General features: G+C 44.9%; 1 protein-coding gene across 1 annotated transcript in view; it reads left to right on the top strand.

Moving 5' to 3' along the window:
- The first annotated feature begins 916 nt into the window (after positions 1-916).
- SHC4 (SHC adaptor protein 4) overlaps positions 917-22,315 on the top strand; it is a 134,326-nt gene continuing 112,927 nt past the window's right edge. Inside the window, exon 1 of the mRNA XM_027096670.1 lies at positions 917-2,217. Coding sequence (XP_026952471.1) covers positions 1,633-2,217 — 585 coding nt within the window. The 5' untranslated portion in view covers positions 917-1,632. The remainder of the gene's footprint in view (positions 2,218-22,315) is intronic.

Below are 22,315 nucleotides of genomic sequence, written 5' to 3'. Positions count from 1 at the left end.
TGTGGGCAATAAGACAGTGAAGGTGGCATCCCTGATTCCCGTGGCTGCCGGTTTGTTTTGATTTTTGGATTAATGTTCAGTTTCAGATGCACGAGCCTTGGCCCACCAAGAAATGTAACCTTCAGCCGAGATTTTCTTGTCTCTTCTGATATGTGATTTCACATCCTCTCAGTGCTTCAGCAGTTTCCTCTTCTCCATTCCTAAAAGAACCTGCATTTCCCTTTCTCAGCTCCCTTCCTGGCTTCCTGTGTGCTAAGCCTCTTGCAGTTGTCATCATGTCTTCAGAATGCATTTGATAGGTACAGGAAGTTGCACCAGACGGGAGATGGAACCAGCAATCAATAAAAAAAGAACTATGTTTCTAAGAAAAATGCATCATGTCTTCCCCCAGGAGTTGTGTACCATATGTCCTAATATCCGTGGAACAATGGGTCTAATTTTTAGCTCTTCTGCTTGGCTTTCCCGGTCATTTCAACAAAAAAGAAAATGGACCTTTTAACCTGCTGCCCAGCTTGCAGATGATTTACACTAAAGATTGCCTTTCCCTTTAACCCTTTCCTCAGATATCACAAAATAAAATCTCTCCTTTCTCTCCCTCCAGCTTTATTTCTCCTGGCTACTAGTTTAGTATATTTATGGTGCATGAGTCATCAAGCTGCCGCCTGATTGGATAAAAACCAAGCACCCCTGAGACCATCAGTCAATTACAGCTATTCTCAGCTTCATTCACTGATTTATTAGCTTGCACACACAGAGAGAAATTCATTCAGCAAAGTTCATTCATAAAAATTTCAACACTCTGCGTATCATCCTGCACATCTCAGCCTTCTGTTGCAGATAGGCTCCTGAAAGAAGCTCTGAGGGGAGTCGGGGAGGGAGGGAAGCTCGGAGCCAGGGTGGGCAGGCTGGGAGGGGATCTGAAGAACACGGAGGGATCACAAGTCCCTGAAATAATGCGGAGCAGCGCCTGTCACTAGCACTCCTGGCTTGTGGCCCAGAAGGGATGCATGACAAGATCTTCCAAGAGAGGGCAGCCATCAGAAGAAACGAACCCAGGCACAAGGGCCTTTGGCCCACATATACATTTTCTTTGCTCCTTTTTTAAAAAATGAGCAATCACTGGAACAAGTAAAGGGTTAATGAGCCAGACATTGCCCCGCCCTGTGGGAACCGGAGGGAGCAGGTTTGAAAGTTCCTGTGTGCAGAAGGGGAGGCTGGGGGGTAGGGGGCGTTAAATATTTCTGCAAGGCTCCCGCGCCGCCAGCGATGCGGCGGGACCGGCTGGCCGGGCGCGCGGCCCCGTTCCGTGCCTAAGAGTTGGCCGTGAGCGGTTGCCGGCGCCGCCGCGAGCCTGGGTCCAGGCTTTCCCAGCAAGGAACCCGACGCGAGAACACCGGGTGCCGCCGCTGGGCCAGGGAGGGACTAAAATCAGCTGGGAAGGCGTTTTCCCCTGGGCTGTTACCCTCGAGGACCCGGAGCCCAAGCGGGCGAGGGCGAGGGCGAGAACGGAGTTGGAGAGGTGGCAGCCGCCAAGTTGCACGGGGCGTTGAGGCATTTGCTTTCCGCACTGTTTATCTAGCAGACGACGAGGCGATTTATGCAACAGTATCCTGTTTCAGCACTGCCAAGGCTATGCGAGAACGCGGTCCGGACAGCCTGGCAGGACTCGTGCTGTATGTAGGACTCTTCAGGCACCCCGGGATGCTGCACAGGGCCAAGTATAGCCGCTTTCGGAACGAGTCCATCACGTCCTTGGACGAAGGCAGCCCCGGAGGCTCGGGGGGGAACAAGGGCTCGCCACAGCCTCCCTACCCAGCCCTGGCACCTCACCTGCCGGCTGAAGATGCCACCTTGGCGTCCCAGGAGAGCCCCACCCCACTGTGCACCTTGATCCCTCGCATGGCCAGCGTAAAGCTGGCCAACCCAGCCACCTTGCTGAGTCTGAAAAACTTTTGCTTGGGTACCAAAGAGGTACCTCGACTCAAGCTCCAGGAAAGCCAAGACCCGGCTCCCAGCAGCCCGGCTTCCCCTGAAACCAGTCTGAATAGGGCCATGCCAGCACCTCCGCCTCAGCGGGATGCCCTGGGGCACAGGGCGACCTCTTTAACTCCTGATGCCTGCCCCCTTCCCGGCCCTGGGGAGCCAACCCCCGGGAGCAGGCAGGACAAGCACTTTCTTCAGCACCTGTTGGGGATGGGCATGAACTACTATGTGAGGGTAAGTCCATTTTTCTGTCTGCACCCCTTCTACAAAGGGCACCTTCTCTGCTTTCTGAAAGGGGCTGCACATCACCTGGCCGGGTTCTAGGTTTGCATAAGACATCGTGTAGCTGGAGGGAGGGGAGGAGGGAGGCTGAGCTTACAGGTTTCCTTACAGATATCTGGCTTGTATTGGAGTCACACAACTTTTGGCTCAGGGGCATGAACTGGTGCTAACTCAGGTAGTTGCCAGGTGTAGGGGCAACTTCTCATAGAGACAACTGAGATGTCCCCACTGGACTGATCATTCTGGCCAAGAAGACTCAAGAATTTCAAATCTAATTAGTGATTGAGACCCCATAAATTTTACTGGCCACTGTGCTTCAGTAGAGATTTTTGTGCTAGAGGAATACATGGTGTGTAAGGGACTTGTATTATCTCTGAAAATCTAATTCAGCATTTAACAAACACTTCTCAGAACATGGCTGAGCTTCTAACCTTGTGCCAGGAACTAGTCTTAGGTCTTCAGTGCACATTTTTTGTCTTTATTGCCTACGCTGTGCCCACTGGTCCTTGCCCATGAGCTATGTGCAAAATCAAGGTCTTTACTGGCCTTGCATCTGCCCTTTTCCATTCCAGATCTGGGTAAACGAAGAATAGAAGATTTGGCCTCTGCCCTTCTAGAGCTCACATTTCAATCGGGGAGACCAACAAATGCATGTGAAATAATAAGAGGACAATATTTAGCAATAGATATCTGGTGTGAGAATGCTGAGGGAATTCAGAAAAAGGGAAAGGTTGTTGTGGTCTGGGATTCATTCATATGGGAAACCTTCAGGAGAAGGTGCATCTTGGAAGAGCTATCAGATTTTTATTGGCAGAAAGGGGGAGACTCCTGGCAGGGCAAGAATAGGAGCAAAGTCCAAATGGCAGGTATCACTGTGGTGGTGGCAGGGGAGCATCACACTGGGCTTAACTGGAGAAGAGAGGGGATGCTGGAGGGTAGTGGGTGATAGAGAGTATGGCTGGCACATAGTTGATGCTCAAACAAATTTGAGTCAAATAAAGACATACAGATCTCGGGTAGCTTGGGGAAGAGGGAGCAGCTGCCCAAAGCTCTTAATGCTGTACAGGGAGTTTGTAAACACTCTGATTCATAAACAGAAACCATCATAGGTTTGTAGGCCAACTATAACGTGATGAAAGTGGTTTCAAAAAGATCAGTCTGTGCATTTATTTTAGATGGACTGAAGCAGGGAAAAATTAGAGATTTGGAGGCCGATAAGAAAGATACTCTGGGAGTTTAGGCAACAGGGGATGGGAACATGGATTACTGTGAAGGTGAGAGAAAGGAGACGAATGTAAGAGCCTCTGTGAGAAGCCTCAACAGTCTTGGGTGACTGAGCAGATCACTTCAGATCATAATACACATAACAGAATGGTGAACATTTATTAAGCAGTGGGTAGATTGCTGAGTGTGTTATTGCTATTTATAGAAGTTGTGGATGATTATTGATAAAGGAGTTGTGAGGAATGAAAAATAACTTCAAATGTAAGCCTCAGAATGGGATTGGAGATGTCAGTGATAGAAACAGAATGAGTTGGGAAGGGGGTCACACTAAGTTTGCTTTCGACATGTTATGTTTAAAGGGATGATATCTAAGTGGTACTAATTTGTAGGTAGCAATCGTATAAGACTAGCATTCAGGTGAGAAGTCTGATCTGAAAGTAGACATTTAAGAGATAGCCCAATAACTGTATCACACACAGGCAGTTAAGATCTCAAAGAAGGCCAAATAATGAACACTGGAAGGGTTCCAGTGAGAGCAGGCTAGGGCAGCCTAGGTGAATTGATAACAAAAGTCTCCAAGGAAGATACATTTATGGGACACTCAGCTCTTACCCTCCCTCACAGTGACACAGCTCAAAATGGAAATAGTTACATGTATCTACTAAAAGTTCGTGGGCAATTCTCATTGGTCAAGCTTAAGCATCTGCCAGGCTCTAATGGAAAAATGTGACTCTCCAAACCCATACTTGGCACCTGCCTTCCCATCACCTAGACATCCTCTGCCGTCTGCCTTGCCTTTCCTTCCCTCTCGTACTTCCTTCCACCTCCCCACACCCACACACCTGTACAATTTTAAATGTGAAAGAATTGCTGTGTGATCTCCATTTTCCTTAGGGAGTGTCACCACTGGCATTTTAGATTTTTAACAAGGATTCTGACTGCCTTTTCCTGGCAATGATGACTGACCCCAGGAAAAGTGCTGACCCCATGATCCATGTGAATCATACTATGCTGCCAATAGACAGTGACGTGACACCAGTTAACACCCCTTTTAGGAAGTCAAAATACATGGAAAAGCCTACTGTATTAATTTTTATAAAACCCTACTTTGAAAGATGGAAGGAACTCAGAAGTTATCAAGTTCAATGCCTCTATGGGGAAACTGAAGTCCAGATAAGTGAATTTTTTTTTTTTTTTTTTTTTTTTTTCGGTACGCGGGCCTCTCACTGTTGTGGCCTCTCCCGTTGTGGAGCCCAGGCTCCGGACGCGCAGGCTCAGCGGCCATGGCTCACGGGCCTAGCCGCTCCGCGGCATGTGGGATCTTACCAGACGGGGGCACGAACCCGTGTCCCCTGCATCGGCAGGCAGACTCTCAACCACTGCACCACCAGGGAAGCCCGAGAAAAGTGAAATTTTTTAAGGCCACACAGGTGAGTCAAAAAGAGAGTTAGCACTAGAACCCAATTGCCCTGTGTGCCAGTCTTCGCTCTTTTCACCACAGTTTTTCATCCTGGTTGAGATCCTTCTCAGAATTCTTTTAGGTGTGATGTGAACCAATTTTAAAAGACAAAATGCCAACCTGTTAATTTACAGTGAAAAATATTGTGCCAAGTAAACCAAAATTGTGATCCCATCTGTAGGAAAATGCACACAGAAAGATTTAAATCAAAGGTTTCTTGGTGATGATGGAATCAGAGCAGAGAAGCAAGAGAGACATTCTTTTTAAAAAAATTTATTTTATAAAGGTAACACTTGTTTATAACATTATATGTTTCATGTGTACAACATTATATTTCTACTTCTGTATACACTACAGGGTGCTCACCACCAAAAGTTTAGTTTCCATCCATCACCGTACAGTTGACTCCTTTACCCATTTCGCCGCCTGCCCCTCCCCCTCTGATACCTATACTCTGTTCTCTGTATCTACATGTTTTGCTTTGTTTATTTTTGTTTGTTTGTTTTTTTATATACCACATATGAATGAAATCATGTGGTATTTGCCTTCTCTTATTATTTCACTTAGCATAATACTCTTAAGGTCCATCCACATTGTTGCAAATGGCAAGATTTCATTCTTTTTTATGGCTAATATTCCAGTGTGTGTGTCTGTGTGTGTATATGTGTGTGTGTGTGTGTGTGTGTGTGTGTGTGTATATATATATATATATATATATATATATATATATATATATATATGCCACATCTTCTTTATCCACTCCTCCATTGATGGGCACTGAGGTTGCTTCCATACCTTGGCTAATATAAACAATGCTGTGATGAACATCGTGGTGCATATATCTTTTTGAGTTAGTGTTTTGAATTCTTTGGATAAATACCAGAAGTGACGTTTCTAGATTGTATAGTAGTTCTATTTTTAAATTTTTTAGGAACCTCCATACTGTTCTCCATAGTGGCTGTATCAATTTACATTCCCACCAACACTGTTTGGGGGTTCCCTTTTCTCCACACCCTCTCCAGCATTTATTGTTTGTAGATTTTTTGATGACGGCCCTTCTGACTGGTATGAGGTGATAGAGATATTCTTGATGGCTAGTGGACATAGGGGCAACTCTTTTAGGCAAAAGGCAGCCACATATTCTACTCTCTTATCCACATCATGTGACTGCTCCTCTCTTTGCCCAAATTTATTTTATTCATTCTCTCATCTATTGAGAAAATATGTACTGTGAACCAATTATGTGACAGGAACTGTTCCCGGCCTTGGGCATACATCAGTGAATTAAGAGACGAGGTCTGAGCCCTCATGGAACTTACATTCCAGTGAGGGAAGTTGAGCCATGATTGAATAAACAAGCAAATATAACATGTCACATGTAATAAGTGCTAGGGAGCAATAAAGCAGGGGAAGTAAGCAAGGCAGTTATTGGGCAGAGATGGAGGATACTGTATTCTTTCTGGGTAAAAATGGCACAGTTAGAGCTACTTTTAAGTTTGTCTTGCATCTTTTATCTTCACATTAGGGACTTAATTTGCCATCTACTCTAAGTTAGAGTTGACTTTGGATTAAGTATCCTTTTAAAAAGGACTCTTCTTTTGGTCTGATGACGTAGAATCAATTTTACAGCTGAGAATACTTGATGAATCCTGAGCACCTATTTTTGAGTAACTTTCTTTTAAGCTCAGAACTTGAACCCCCTGAAGGTCTCTCTAGGAAGGTGGGCTAGCAAACCATTCTTTGAGAGATATCAAGTTAGAAATGGACAGCCAGACTGGGTCTGGGCAAAGTAGTGAGGTGGGTGAAGTCTGTTAAATGTGGCCAAATGGTGACATTTGTTCCCACCATAAGATTAAGTTTCATTTCTTTATGAGGTCTTCCCAAGTCCCTTCATCTAGCAACAAACATTCATGTGGAGGTCTCCCAGGTGCCCAACGTGGTCTGTGCATGGTGAGCGTGGAAAATATACAACGTGACCAGTGCTCGCGTGTCTAAAATGAGAGGACTGGTCTGTATGGCCTTTAAGGTGTCCAGATAAGTGAATTTTTTTTTTTTTTTTTTTTTCGGTACGCGGGCCTCTCACTGTTGTGGCCTCTCCCCATCACCAGCATTTTTCTTCTTCTTCCAGTTTTATTGAGATATAATTGACATATAGCACTGTTTAAGGTGTACAGTATCGTGATCTGACTTACATACATCATGAAATGATCACCACAGTCAGTTTAGTGAACATCCATCACCTCACATAGATACAAAGTAAAAGAAAAAGAAAGAAATACTTTCTCCTTGTGATGAGAAGTCATAGGATTTACTCTCTTAACCACTTTCATACCTAATGTACCATCACCAGCATTTAAAGGCACTAAGGCTCCTTTCTCCACATGGGAGGTATTTAAATGTTCGTTTCCTTTCCCACACCCAGTCCATAGATTGCCTACAAATTAATTCAAAGACTAAGTAAAGTAGAGGCAAAGAAACTAACCTGGATAGAACTGCCACAGGTAAGCACAGTATTTCTCACAATAACCCTCTGAGGAAGGCTGTTTTCTCCAGGTGAGGGCACAAAGACCCCAAGAGTTTGTCGTCTACCCTACACTTTACACCTTACGTAAGTAGCAGACTGAGAATTCAAAGCCAGGTTTGTCTCACTCCAGTGCTTGTCTCCTGCCCACCATCTCCCCTCACCTCTGAGCAAGTCAGGCAGTCCTGCAGGTTCGTAAATGGAGGAGCACAGATGAAGGACCACGCTGGGCAGGAGAACTTTATTATAGGACCAACCCATAGAATTTGTCCTCTTGCATTCATTTGCATGATTTCAGTCTCCTCACTTCAGCCTCACCCAGCCCAGCCGTCTCCCCAGACTGTATTAGTGTCCTAGGGCTGTTGTAACAAGTATCACAAACTGAGTGACTTATAACCAGAGGCATTTATTCTCTCTCAGTTCTGGAGGCTAGAAGTCTGAAATCGAGCTATCAGCAGGACATGAGCTCTCCGAAGGCTCTCAGAGAGGATCCTTCATTGCCTCTTCTAGCTTCTGGGGGCTGCTAGCAATCCTTGGCATTCCTTGGCTTCGACATGCATGGCTGCAGTCTCCGCCGTCATCTTCACATGGCTTTCTCTCCTGTGTGTCCAAGGACACCAGTCATTCGATTAGGGCTCGCACTACGCCATTATGACTTCATCTTAACTTGATTATATCTGCAAAGGCTCAACTTTCAAATAAGGCCACATGCATAGGTTCTGGGGGTTAAGACTTCACCTTATCTTTTCGAGCAACGCAATTCAACCCTTAACAGTCCCCAAGAACATTTACTGCAATGTGTTTGTCCACAGAGACTTTCTTGGGTATTGGGCTCATCAGCTTTGTGTGCAAATATGATCTTTTTTACTTCCTTTGTAAATCTCACGGTATAGTCTCACCATCCTGAAGCTGTAGACTAGTATTGTCTACTGTCTACAATAGATGTGGTCGACGGTACTACAATGTTCTGTCTGCCCCAAGTGTCTTTTCTGCAGGAGAGCACTGGTCTAGGAATTATGAGATCTGGGTTAAAGTAATGGCTCTGACACCAGCCAGCTGTGTGACCTGGGATGAGTCATTTCACCTTCTCATTTTCTCATATTTAAAACAAGAGTTTGAATAGAATGCCGCCTAAGATCCTGAGACCCCAGGTCTCCTTTCCCACTGGTCTGAAATCTCCTTCTATCAGGATCTCTTTTCTGAAGGAAATAACTTTTCACATCTTTGTCTTAGTAGAGAAGAGATGGAATGTCCTTAGCACCCTCTTACTAACACTGAGCTGGCTTCACCAGGAAAGCAGAAACATTGCACTGGCATGGGTGCAGGTGGTCAAAAGTTTACAGAGATGGTGAGATAGGCGTCACATGGAACAGTATCCAAGTGTGGGATTCCAGAGAGGAGCGGAGGGTGGACAGGTCCAGGGGGCAGGCCAGGGGGCATGATGGTGGCCGGCACTCTGGGGCCGTGGCCTAGCTCACGTGGTCTTGCTGGCCGGGTCGTGCTGGGGCTTGGTGTCCAATCTGAGGTCTATAGGAGCAGCAGGAGTTAACCCTTCTCTGTTGTCTCTGGACAAAAGTGATAAGAGAAAAAGGCCCTGCCGCACACATAGACAGTCTAGTAACTCTAACCTTGAAAGAGGAAGATTCCTAACCCTGGGAAACCCTTGAAGAGACTGTCCCATGGTTTATGCAAAATAAAGGCAGACCTTGGTGGTGTGGATCAGGTGCTCACAGCTAAGGGAGGTGCTTTCTGCCTCCACTAATTTCCCCCTTTTCAAAGTTATTGGTGGTTAAAAGAGACGTAATATGGGTGGGAGGAAATAATTCCAGCTAAAACTGACAATTTGGCATGGAGGGTATTATATTTCCTTCCTGTTTCTTTCTTGAAGTAGATGAAGAGGTAGATTCTTCTAGAACTTAGGAAAATCCTGGTAGGTTTGACCTGTTGTTCCTGTTCTCTTTAAACTCTCACACATCCCTTGATCTGACCAGTCCTTGACCACCCCTGACCACTAGAGCATTAATTGGAATACAGAGTTTCAGAGATCACCAGGTCCAAAACCTTCATTTTGCAGTTGAGGAAAGAGGCTCAGAGATGTGAAGTGACTTGCCCCAAGCCACACAGCAGCTTACTGGTGGAGCCCAGACAAGAGCTCCCAGTTCTGTCTACAATAGTCTTTTTGTTTTCTATTGAAGTATAGTTGATTTATAATGTCGTGTTAGTTTCAGGTGTACAGCACAGTGATTCAGTTATACATACATATATGTGTGTGTGTGTGTGTGTGTGTGTGTGTGTGTGTGTATGTGTGTGTGTGTGTGTTTATAACTGATATATATATATATTCTTTTTCAAATTCTTTTCCCTTATAGGTTATTACAAAATATTGAATATAGTTCTCTGTGCTATACAGTAAGTCCTTGTTGGTTATCTCTTTTATATATTGCAGTGTGTATGTCCAACACTCTATTTTCTGCCCCTATCTTGCTTCACCTTCCCTCACTCCCCAGAGTAAATGTGCTATGTCAAACATGTCTACTTGATTGAAATGTTGAGCGTATGTGTTTTTTTAAACACAAGAATAAAAACTTTCTTCTAATAGGAAAACTGTTTTTAAAAAGCAGTGAGAAGGAAAAAGAGAGCAAGGAAGAGTGGCAAGGAGGCCAAAGTTCAGTGGCTTTGCCAGTTTTACCCTTTTGTTTATGGAGGTCCCTGTGGGTGGCAACGTGTCCACGTTGGACCAGGACTTGTACAACATGCATGGACTGGCCCCGTTTCATTCATCTTCCGAAACCCTTTGGGGTCATTTCCCTAATGCGGCTTTTCCTCTCACTTCCATTTTCATATTACTTTAAAGCCAATACCATGTCATCACATGGGTTGGATTGAACCAACCCTGTTTCCCAATGTGACAGTCCCATCATGAGGAGAGTGATCTAAATGATACACACAGCTCACAGGGCAAGGCCATTTCACAATTTCTTCCCCAGAGCAGGAGTATGAGGTAGCTGGGGTCTCTTACCCACTCCTAAGAGATACAAGCTTTGGATCTCAGGGAGGTCTGGTCAGATTTGCAATGAAGTATTAAGATCATGGTGACCAAAAGATGCAGGCCTCAATGCTGCATGCAAATAGCTGCTACATGAAAAGATTGCATCTGAAACAGGAGAGTTTTGTGAAGGGCTATTTGGAAAAGTCAAGAGGCCTCAAGGAGCTGGATTTTTGAAAACATTTGTTGGGAGCATCATATGAAAATGTATTGATAGCATAGCAATGATGATAAAGAAGTATAAATTTGCAACCATTAGCTCGGGCGTACAAGGGATGTCATTAAAAAAAAATATATATATATATTTAAAATCACATGAAATCCAACACCAAGCCCTCTCGTTTGTTTGACAATACTGTCAATTTTGATCACTATTTGTCCCCCAATCTCAGGATCACGTAATGAATCAAGGGGCTTATTTTGCACCCTTAAATGGGGGAAAGGTCTCTGAGCTTCAGTTCATTGTTTATCGATGGTCCCCTAAAGGCAGGAGCACCCCTGCATCTAGACCTCCCTTTGTCCACTAGGATCTTTACTCATTCTGGGAGCCCCTTCTGAGAATCCAGCCTCTCTAGCTGTGCCTCCAGCCGTTCCCCTCCAGAGGCCTTGTACTTCCCTGGAGCCTGGCCAGGATGCAGGTTGGGGGTCTGTAACGCTTAGAAGGCCCACCAATATCTACCACCCATCACCTTCCCATTTATGCCCCTGAAGAACAGGGATGACAGATAGCTAAAGCAAGTTCATGGGAAACCCAGAAGCAACCAGCAACCAAAGGGATGTGATTGTGGGAGGACACAGCACAAGGGCAGGAAGGAGAGGGCAGACATTTAAGGCTAAGGAAGGATGGAATGAAGGTGAAGGAGCTGCTCGCATTTGTCAGGGTTAGACACCGGCAGTTGTCAAATGAGGCCGAAGGCAGTTCTTGGGAGGAATTGGAAATCTTGTTGCCCGTGGGAGGTTCATGAGATTGAGAGAGGGAGGGAGAGAGGGAAAAGAATGCAGAGTACAGGCAGTGCCTACCCAGAAAAGAATCTGGAACACAGAGGTCATAAAGCAACATTTTAGCGATGTATTTTGTTTGGCCAAATTAGAAAAAAAATTTTTCTTTGGATTAGTGCCAACGTTTAAAAACGAAGACATTCCATATAAAACTCTGGATTTCTGGCTTGTTAGAAGAGCTGGCAGCACCAGGCTGACCACATGTCAACAGATGACCAGAGCTGGGGGCTGAGCCACGGTCCCACCCAGTTTCACTCACTTACATCACCTGTCTGCGCCCCACCCCGCGAAGGTGGCTGAGTTTGCATACCCACCTGTAACGTTATCTTTCATTTTCCAATTCAGAATACCTGGGAGAGAAGCCGAGAATGGCTTCTTCGTGGGCAAAATAGCAGGGCTTCTTTCTTTTATGCAGGGCATAGGACAGAGTACTGGGAATGGGTGAGACCCAGGAGGCCGGGATCTGGCCTTCTCAACTCAGAGAGCCTCTTCCCATCCTAACGAAAGTGCAGGGTTTTCAGGAGCGGTGGAGCTCCAGGACTAGTACAGGCTGTCCCTGTTTTGTGAAGATGTGTCAGGCAAGGTTGGTTTGTATATCAGTTCTTTGTTACAATGAATTTTCCCAGAGAAATAATGTTAAAGGTTGATAAAGTTTTCTCATCTGGCTAGGGAGAGGATGAGATGAAGGTATATATGTACAAAGCTTAGCGCAGAGCTTGTCACGTGGTAAGTCCCAGGTGGAGGGAGGAGAATGCACTTTCAAAGGTCTAGGTGTGCCTCTGGGCAAAAGAAATTTGAAATAGACTAACTTTGGCGTTTTACCACGTCCCTTTGGCATCTTTTCTCCCGGCCAGCAGTGCCACCTCCATGGAACTTTCTTCCCTAAGCCTTTCCTGCGGTGCTCACCAGGACAGGCCTGCCCTCTTCTCTAAAGTTGCCTAGTATTCCTTTACTAGTCAGCCTTCCTCTTCCCTCAGTGCAGCAGAGGGAAAAGCATTTGCTTTTGGAAAATATTTATTACTTCATCGCATCTTCATTGTAGTATTTCCCAAAGTTTGCCAAGAGCCAACTATATCAGTCAAAAATACTTGCTAAAAGTGCAGATTCTCTGCCCCCCAGTCCCCATTCTGAACTTGCTGGGTCAGAATCTGAGGCTGGGGCCCTGAAACCTGCATATTAAACAAGCTTCCTACGCACAAATGTTCTGACGCACAGAAAATTTGGGAACGTCTGCTGAGTCCAGTTAGTGCAGTAGTTCTCAGCCAGGGATGATTTTGCCACTCAGGGGACATTTGGCAACTCCTGGAGACATTTTTAGCTGTCATAACGGGGGAGGGGGGGAGGCACTACTGGTCTTTAGAGACTAGAGGCCAGGGATGGGGGCTAAACACCCTACAGTGCACGGGAGATCCCCCCCCAACACAGAATTCTCAGGCCCGACATGTCAACAGCACTGAGGCTGAGAAACCCTGAGTCAGAGGGATGAAGCACGTACACCTGGGCTGTGCATTAGGAGGTAATTATGACTAAAAGAATCAACACCTGATTCAGCATTTGACTTGTAAAAATCTAACCTAACGTAGTTCTAATTTTCTCAGGCTTTCTCCTTTACCCTCTCTTAAATCCACAGAGTCTCTAAAATTACAGTTCACTCTCTTACCTCCACCCAGGCAATACTCCTTTGGCTTCCATACCAGGATCTCAGATGGTGGGAATGAGAGTCGGGGCGGGGCGGGGGGGGGGCTATGTTGTTATGACTCAGCTGTACATCAGGTATGTCCACGTTGGCAGCAGATTCGACACTCAAGTGTGCTCTGGGCTAAGTGGCATTTATAGGCTAAGCTGGCATCCCCACCAGGGTATCCTACCATTACTTGTACCTTCATTTCTATAGGGAAATGCCTTCAGGGTTTTAACAGCTAACTTACAAGTAGATTTTAAGAACCGAGCCTGTCTGGGATTGGAAACTTCCTCTAGTTAGAGGGAAGGAAGTGCCAGAAAGCAAGCAACTTGAGCAAAAATTCTGTATATGCTGTAAGTGTAACCCCAGAAATTAGATTTTTCCTCTCAGTGTCATCAGAAAATAATTTATATGAGTCATTCACTGGGAAATGGTGAAATGTATAATTCAGTTTTTTTTTTTTACCTAGTGCCAACTCCAGGTCCTTGAAAGACATTGTCCCTCCCTGTCCTCTCTTCTCAGTATGGCTCTTTTTTTTTTTTAACATCTTTATTGGCGTATAATTGCTTTACAATGGTGTGTTAGTTTCTGCTTTATAACAAAGTGAATCAGCTATACATATACATACATCCCCATATCTCCTCCCTCTTGCGTCTCCCTCCCACCCTCCTTATTCCACCCCACTAGGTGGACACAAAGCACCGAGCTGATCTCCCTGTGCTACAGCATGGCTCTTTTAACCCTGGACTCAGGACTCAGACTGATTCACTGACTACAAAGTTCTGTTTCACAGTGAGTTAAGTGATCCAAGTTCACAGGGCTCATGAGCGGCCGAGCAAGGACTACAATTCAGGTCTCCCGACTCGCAGGTCAGGGCTCTTTTCACTACCTTTTGTGAATAAGATGTAACCTTGCATGAGGAGGTTACAGTATGAAAGAAGAGCAAAGGTGTCCACACAAGTTCCTGTAATATAAGGCAGGGCATAATAGATGACACCAAAGTGACACGAGTAAAATGTGTGGGAGTGCAGGGAGGAAAGGGGACTCCTTTGAGGTGATTATAGAAGGTTTCTTGAAGGACGAGACATCCTAACTGAGTCTTGAGAAATGGGTGGAGTTTCCATAGACAGAGATGGAGGAAGAGCAAAGAACATGACAGGGGGATGGAGGCAGGAAAGTGGAGGATGTGTTTGGGGAATAGAGAGTAATTGGATTCGGTTGGACAGTGTGTTAGGTATGTGCTGGAGATCAGAGCATGGGCTGGTGCTATAACAAATGTGTATAGTATCTGAAAAGTTGGGTTTTCCAACAGGAAACTATTGAAAGTTTTTTGAATAGGGGAAAGACAAACTCGGAGGTATGTTTTAGAAAGATTCTATGGGCTGCAGTGCTCAGAGAGGACCCAAAAGGAGGGAGGCTGAAGAAAGGAAGCCCAGGTGAGAAGCGGGTTGGGAACAAAGGCAGTGGCGATAGAAACAAGGAAAGATGTGAGAGCCACTTGGTGAGGGAGGGCGGAGGCCGGAAGGGTTTGGGCGTCAGGGGTGAATTCCATTTCACACGTGCTGCTTTCAAGGTGACCTCAAAGCCTCCAGGTGGAAATCTCCCGAAGAAAACAGAACGGTTAGGACTGAGGAGAAATTATCTTTGTAGCTGTTGGCATCAAGGCCCAGGGAATGGACAAGGCTACCAAAGGGAGAGTGTAGAGCAGGGGGAGAAGAGGGTTTCGGGGATGCCACATTGAAGTATTCTGTGGAGGGGGAGGAAGAACAGGCCTTGATGACGGAACTAGCAGCATGAGGACCAGGGTGGAGAGGGGACAGGGTCACCTAGGGAGAAGGAGGACAGAGTTCCGAGGAGAGAGAGGTTGAATGAAAGAGTGTCCAGCCCATGAAGGATTCAAGGAAGATAAGAACTGAGAAAGAGCCATGGTGTGTCCTTTCATCTTCTTACTCCCCCTCTCCACTAAGGTATTCAGATTCAAGTGTTGCCAGCCAAGCACAGCGTTGGATGCCCCACACTCGCACTCTCTCCCCTTGCCCTCGCAGTGAGTGGCATCTCCCACTTGTCCAAGTCAGAGCTACTCACTCTGTCATACTCCACACAGCCTGCAATTATCAAGTCCGGTCAACTCCACCTTTAAGACGCTTCTCATGCACATCCGTTTTTCTCCACCTCCACTGCAGTTTCTAAGGTGGAGCATTTTCAGACTCAATGATCAGCTTCTGATGGAACTGTTTTATGAGACACACTTTGTGAAACTCTACTGTTGTAGCTTGAAACTAGGAGATGAAGAATCGTAATATAAGGTGGGAAATGATATAGAAAATAGACACATCAGTGTACTGAACTCTTAGAGGCAGAGACAACTTCTAGCTGGGTGGTCAGGGAAGGCTCCCAGGGGAGATGCCATTTGAGATGGTCCCTAAGGTTGGATAGAAGTCTAACCACAGGGACTATTTTTAAAAAAGGTACTCCAGATGAGGGGATGTAGATAAGGAAATATAGGTTATATATAAGAAAGAGCACTGATTTCAGGTTGGCTAGAGTAGAGGCTGCTTGGGAAAAGCCAGTAGATAGTAAACTGAGATATGAGCCAGATTATTATTATTTGAGCAGGGCTTGAATATCAGGCTAAGGAGTCTAGAGGTTGAAGCAGAGGCATGAGGATTCATTTGTGCCAGAGAAGGGAGTGACTGGAGGTGGGGAAGCCCTTTCAAAGTTTATTACAGCAATAATCAAGGTGAGAAGTGTCTATATTAGGGTCTTGATAGAGGGAGTGAAATAAAGAAACACTGGTAGAGACATTGTAGAAGAAAAATTTGAAGAGGGCAGAGAAGGAGGGCAGATTCCAATCCAACCTGCCTGAGGCTTTGAGGTAAAAGGCTTGGGGTGGGATGGGAGGACATGCCAGTAAAAGACACGGAGGATGACAGGAGGAGAAGCAGAGTTGAGAGGGAAGGGAAGAGGTTCAATTGCCGACACGTGAAGCTTGAAGTTGCTGAGAGTTATCTAGACGAGAGGGAGGTGTCCTGCAGGTGGGCAGAGCTGGGGAGAGCATCAGGCCTGGTGTGCGCTCTGTGAGTCAAGCCAAGCAATTGGGCGTTCTTATCTGACAATTGTCCCAGTGAGGCAGAGAGAGTTTAGGTGATTTTTGAGAGTGGTAAAGAATGGAGGGTTTCTTAATGTTATATAGTAGAAGGTCCCTTCTGTGATGAAATGTTTCATATATACTTTTGACTCAAGTTAAAATTATATAAATGTGCTTTTGTGTTGTAGAGTCAAGGACTTTTCTCTCAGTTTTATACATACAACGATTAATATCCCTTTTCATCGTTCTTGCATAAATTCTACTCATAGAATTTATATAGTTTCTCATCTACATTCCTCCTTTCAGTTTTTTTTAAAGTGAGGTGAGTTCTCAGAGACATCTTCAAATCAATCTGAGTACAGAATCAGTTTTATTTAAAAAATCTTTTAGAGTTGTCTTATCCACATCTAATTTAACATTATTATTATTTTTTTAATTAATTTATTTATATTTTGGCTGTGTTGGGTCTTTGTTGCTGTGCGCGAGCTTTCTCTAGTTGTGGTGAGCAGGGGCCACCCTTTGTTGCGGTGTGCGGGCTTCTCATTGCGGTGGCTTCTCTTGTTGCGGAGCACAGGCTCTAGACATGTGGGCTTCAGTAGTTGTGGTGCATGGGCTTAGTTGCTCCGCGGCATGTGGGATCTTCCCGGACCAGGGATCGAACCCACGTCACCCGCATTAGCAGGTGGATTCTTAACTACTGCGCCACCGGGGAAGCCCAACATTATTTTTAAAAGAATCTTGTCTTCATAAAGTCTTTCTAAAGCTTTTGACTTAATTTTCAGATAAATTATAACCTTTAAAAATCATATTTTATCATTTTGTTTAATATCTACTTAGATGATGTGATTTCAATAGCAGTTACAACTTGCATATGCAGGTATGGCACAAATACAACGGGGTTCTTGGTCAGTCCACAATTCAAATGGTGGCAGCAGAAGATGTGGACATTCCAGTACCCTGCTGGCTGCAGCAAGTTAGTTAAGTGGCAACCAGTTAGCAGAGTTTTATTGTAGTATTGTGTGTTAACAGTACAGCAACTTGGTTTGTTGATATGTCTCACAATGCATTTCCAATTTTTGTCATCACATAGAAACGCTTTGTTGCATGGTTGTAATCAGTGAGCATATTGTCCGTTCTACTTTTTTTCCTACTAAACTTGACAACAACATCTTGCCCTTGAAGAGCAAACAGCATTTAATGAATTCTGTTGTACTTAGTCTCCAAATGGTTTCTGTTCAGGGAAAATGATGTACAGAGAGTGTCCGAAGGCAAACTAGGAAATAAAAACCGCAGCTAGGAATACGGCAGATATCCTGACTACCCATGCAGAATCCCATTCAAGACCCTGTTTTTAAGAGATGAAACTGAATCAGCAACTGTAAGGGTATCTCTGGGGATGGAAGTTTAAATTTAGAAACTCATCTATGGCCCTAAGCCTTTCCCTTTATAAAGAAAACCAGAAAACACTTGGGGTTTGAGTTCCCCTCACTGTTATCAACATTTTTACCAGCTTGAGACTAAGAAGGCCCTCTTTTTTTCTCTCTTAATAACGTTCTGCATTTTATAGGGTGAGCTTTGCATCTCCATGTAATTTTGTAAACATTAAGCAAATAGAATAAGTTTGTTACAAGGGCAGATGTAATTTATTCTCAGTAGCTTTTGTTTGTCACTTGGAAAAAATATGTATCTTTCTCAGGTGCAACAATATTAAGTATTAGAAATGTGCTCTACCAAAAACCAATTTGGCTTTATATAGCTATTTGTCATACTCAACAAAATGGATATATTTTAACTCTTATTTGCCTGGTGCTCCTACGGGTGCAAAGACTTCCTGGATTGTGGTAAATGAGGTTGTTCTCTCATCTGTATTTTTTTTTTTTTTTTTCCGGTACGCGGGCCTCTCACTGTTGTGGCCTCTCCCGTTGCGGAACACAGGCTTCGGATGCACAGGCTTAGCGTGCATTGCTCACGGGCCCAGCCGCTCCGCGGCACGTGGGATCTTCCCGGACCGGGGCACAAACCCGTGTCCCCTCCATCGGCAGGCGGACTTGCAACCACTGTGCCACCAGGGAAGCCCCTCATCTGTATTTTTTAAAAATGGAAAAGTCACGACTATAATAAGGAAAAAAGAGCTATGAGGACTAACTTTTCTGAGTTCTTTTTGTTTAATCTAATTTTGTTCTTTACTGTATTTTGTGCAATTGGGAAAAATTCAATGCAGAAGGTTAAAGGTGAACACCCCTTCTGTAGGGTAATTGCCACTATTAAGTTTGTTTTGTATTCTGTCAGACTCTTCCCCTAAGCATTGCATATTTATATATACACACAGGCAGACTGTGTCAACACATACTTGTTGACACAGATGAAGATTATACCGGGCATCCTGTTCTGCATCATGCTGGGGTTTTTTTGTCTCTGACTGGTAGATCGGGGCACCCTCCTGTGTCAGTACGTGCTGACCCTCAGTGGCAATGTAGTGTCCCAGAGGAGGGGCCGTGCTTCTGGTCATTACTCTATTGAGAGACAATTCCTAGCCCTGAGAGGGAGACCTCTCCTTTCCTGCCCCGTTCAGCTTGATGTCTTCTGTCCCTCAGCTGCTCTCCTCACCTGCATAGCTGCTTGCCCAAGCCCGGTTCCCCAGGAGGTGGGTGCTCCCAGCCCAAGGGGGTCCTGGTCCTCAGCATAGGGACATGCTCTTCCACTTATTCTGTAGCTGAGGACGCTGAGATCCATCAAGACAGACCATTTCCCCAAGGAAAGTGAGAGAAACTTAACTAAGATTAGCCACCTTGCAACAACTCACCCCGGCGTGTGGGAGCACGTCTGTCGATGTGAGTGTGTATGTTATTTTGGAAAGCAAAACCTGTGGTTTTGTCTGATGTATTTCTATTAGAGAATAGCACCAGAATTAAATAAATTCAGGTGTGCCTTTTTTGGCTGGCAATTGGTTCATTCTAGTATACAGACTAACTTATTTAGGGCTAGAAAGGATGACCTCATTTTAGGCTCTTGGTCTCTCTTTCATCATTCAGCTCCAACTTAGCTTCTAGGAGTCAAAACTGGTCATATGTGATTACATTTGAACTGATGAGAGAAGGTGTGGACTTGGGGGCGATATCCCTGGGCAGGCAGGATCCTCTCCCTCCTGCCCACTGACCCGAGTGGCTTTGCTGGGGACTGCCGCGAGGCCTGGTACTTCAGCCAGGAACAGAACCTGTGGGGTGAGATGGAGGAGAACCCTGGACCAGAGGCTCAAGTATTTTTATGCTGGTTTTCTTTTGGTTTTCTGAAAGGGTGTTAAAGATGCTATTCAGGCTAAATGAAGAGATACTTGGAAAAAGTTTTTGATTTGAAAATAAAATGTCTTGGAAGTACTGAAAGTTTGAAATAAATGCTTAAAACTTTCAGAGTAGCTCTAACTGTACATCCACCCCTATCTCCAATTCCCTCTCACGCACATCACAGGTAGACAGTTCATGGGAGCTCACACATGCCTGGCTGCATAATGCTGGACTCTCCGGACCTGTCTGAGTTATTTCAAGTATCTCTCCTCAATCCCTTCAAATACAGAGATGAGTTTTAAAAATATGTTAACCTATGTGGAGTAGCTCTAAGCTGTTCACTCAAAAACAAAGAAACCCTTCTTCAACTCCAGATCTTTTTTTTTTTCCAGTTTTTTTTTTAACATCTTTATTGGAGTATAATTGCTTTACAATGGTGTATTAGTTTCTGCTTTATAACAAAGTGAATCAGTTATACATATACATATGTTCCCATATCTCTTCCCTCTTGCATCTCCCTCCCTCCCACCCTCCCTATCCCACCCCTCTAGGTGGTCACAAAGCACCGAGCTGATCTCCCTGTGCTATGCGGCTGCTTCCCACTAGCTATCTACCTTACGTTTGGTAGTGTATATATGTCCATGCCACTCTCGCGCTTTGTCACAGCTCACCCTTCCCCCTCCCCATACCCTCAAGTCCATTCTCTAGTAGGTCTGCAACACCAGATCTTAAATTCTTTATCTTCTGTGACAAACAGTAATAGGTTGCAAAGTTCTGTGAAAATAAAAGGCTAAGACTTCAAGTGCCGCATCACTGTGCCTGGTCCAGTGATAGGAATGCTTTGTGGAGGGAATATTCAGAATGCACAGCACAGAGAGAGGGCAAAAAAGAGGGGAGAGAGCCATGCAGCAAACCCCAGCGTGACACAAGTAAGAGATTCTGGCCTGCGGTGTGTGGTGAATTTGCAAATCTCCCTTCAGAAAATGTAAGAATCGGATTTGCCAACTAGGCTATCAGCTATGAAGAGAAGGAGGAGAGGAAAGGGAGAGGAGGAGGAAGCGGAAGGATGAGGTTGGACGTGAACATTGCTGTGGGAGGCCCCTGGTTCCTGGCAAGGAGTGAGTATTGATCCTGGAGGCCTCCAGGAAGAGTAATGTGCATACTCACGGGTGATATATTTATTTCTGATTTATACCCTGCTGACTTCCAGAAAGGTTTTGACGTGGCTCACCTGCTAGTGAGCTAATGCTTCCTACACACACTGAGCAACCCTGAAAAATGAGAGGGCAGAAACTCTGTGAGTCATCACCCAACTGTCTAAGTGACCTAAGAGTGGGGCTGTTTTTCTGAATGAGGTGCCCACAGATGCTGTCAGCACCACTGATAGGAATCCTGATAAGTCAGGCTCATTTAGTTGGCCTCACCAGGAAATCATTGAACTTTTCAGATAACTGAAGTTTCTCCCTTTAGAAGTCAGTCTTCTAGAACTTAAAATACTTTATATGGAAACCTCTGTCTAATGAAGATTATATGCTTTTTTCTCTTCAGAGATGCTTGATAGATGATTGAAAAAAAATTCTTGAGAGGGAAATGCCAGACTTTTTTCTCTAGATCTAAGTTTTATTTTTTATAACAGTTTTATTGAGATATAATTCACATACCATAACATTTACCCTTTAAGTGTACAATCCAATGGTTTTTCATATATTCTCAGAGCTATGCAACCGTAACCACTATCTGGTTTTAGAACATTTTTATCACTCCAGAAAGAATCCACGTACCCATTAGGAGTCACTCCCCATCACATCTTCCAGCCGCTGGTAGCCGCTGGTCTACTTTCTGTCTCTACGTATTTGCCTGTTCTGGAAATTTCATATAAATGGCACGATGTAACATGTGTCCCTTTGTGTCTGGCTTCTTTCACTTAGCATGGTATCTTCAGGGTTCATCCATGTTGTAGCTTGTATCAGTACTTCATTCCTTTTTTTAGGCCTGAATATATTCCATTGTATGGCTATACCACATTTTGTTGATCCATTCATTAGTTGACAGACATTTGGGCTCTTTCCACTTTTTGGTTTTTATGACTAATGCTGCGGTGAGCATTCATGTGTAAATTTTTGTGTAGACATGTGTTTTCAACTTTCTTCGGTCTATATCAGTGAGTGGACACAGATTGGAATGTAACCTCACTATTCTTCTGGTGGAAATGGAGTCTTCATTCTAATAAGCGTGGTGCTATGCTGGAACCCAGGGCCTCAGAAGCTAATGAGTGTGGTGGGTTAGTTGTCCTGAACTGCAAGTCCCCAGATGGCTGAGCTTTTTAAGTTTATATGTTTATTTTTTACCATTTTTCAGATTTCTTTACTCAGTCACCTATCACTCTTTGCTTTTGACAGTGAGCCTGCCTGCAGAGGAACCCAAAACTTCAATGTGGGTTTCTGAGCTCCCAAGAGGGCCACCTTTTATGACTGTATCTAAATCGAGAATAAATGGGCTCTGAGAACGTAGGGACCATGGAGCAGATTCAGATCTAATTTCAAAACCTGCAGCTCTGGGCTTCCCTGGTGGCGCAGTGGTTGAGAGTCTGCCTGCCGATGCAGGGGACACGGGTTCGTGCCCTGGTCCGGGAAGATCCCACATGCCGCGGAGCGGCTGGGCCCGCGAGCCATGGCCGCTGAGCCTGCGCGTCCGGAGCCTGTGCTCCGCAACGGGAGAGGCCACAACAGTGAGAGGCCCGCGTACCGCAAA

Source organism: Aethalodelphis obliquidens, unplaced genomic scaffold (assembly GCF_003676395.1).
Source record: "Aethalodelphis obliquidens isolate GAN/ISIS:26980383/991018 unplaced genomic scaffold, ASM367639v1 scaffold105, whole genome shotgun sequence".
Classification (NCBI taxonomy): domain Eukaryota; kingdom Metazoa; phylum Chordata; class Mammalia; order Artiodactyla; family Delphinidae; genus Aethalodelphis; species Aethalodelphis obliquidens.
Note: the sequence above shows the minus strand (reverse complement) of the source record. Positions and strands in the feature narration are given on the sequence as shown.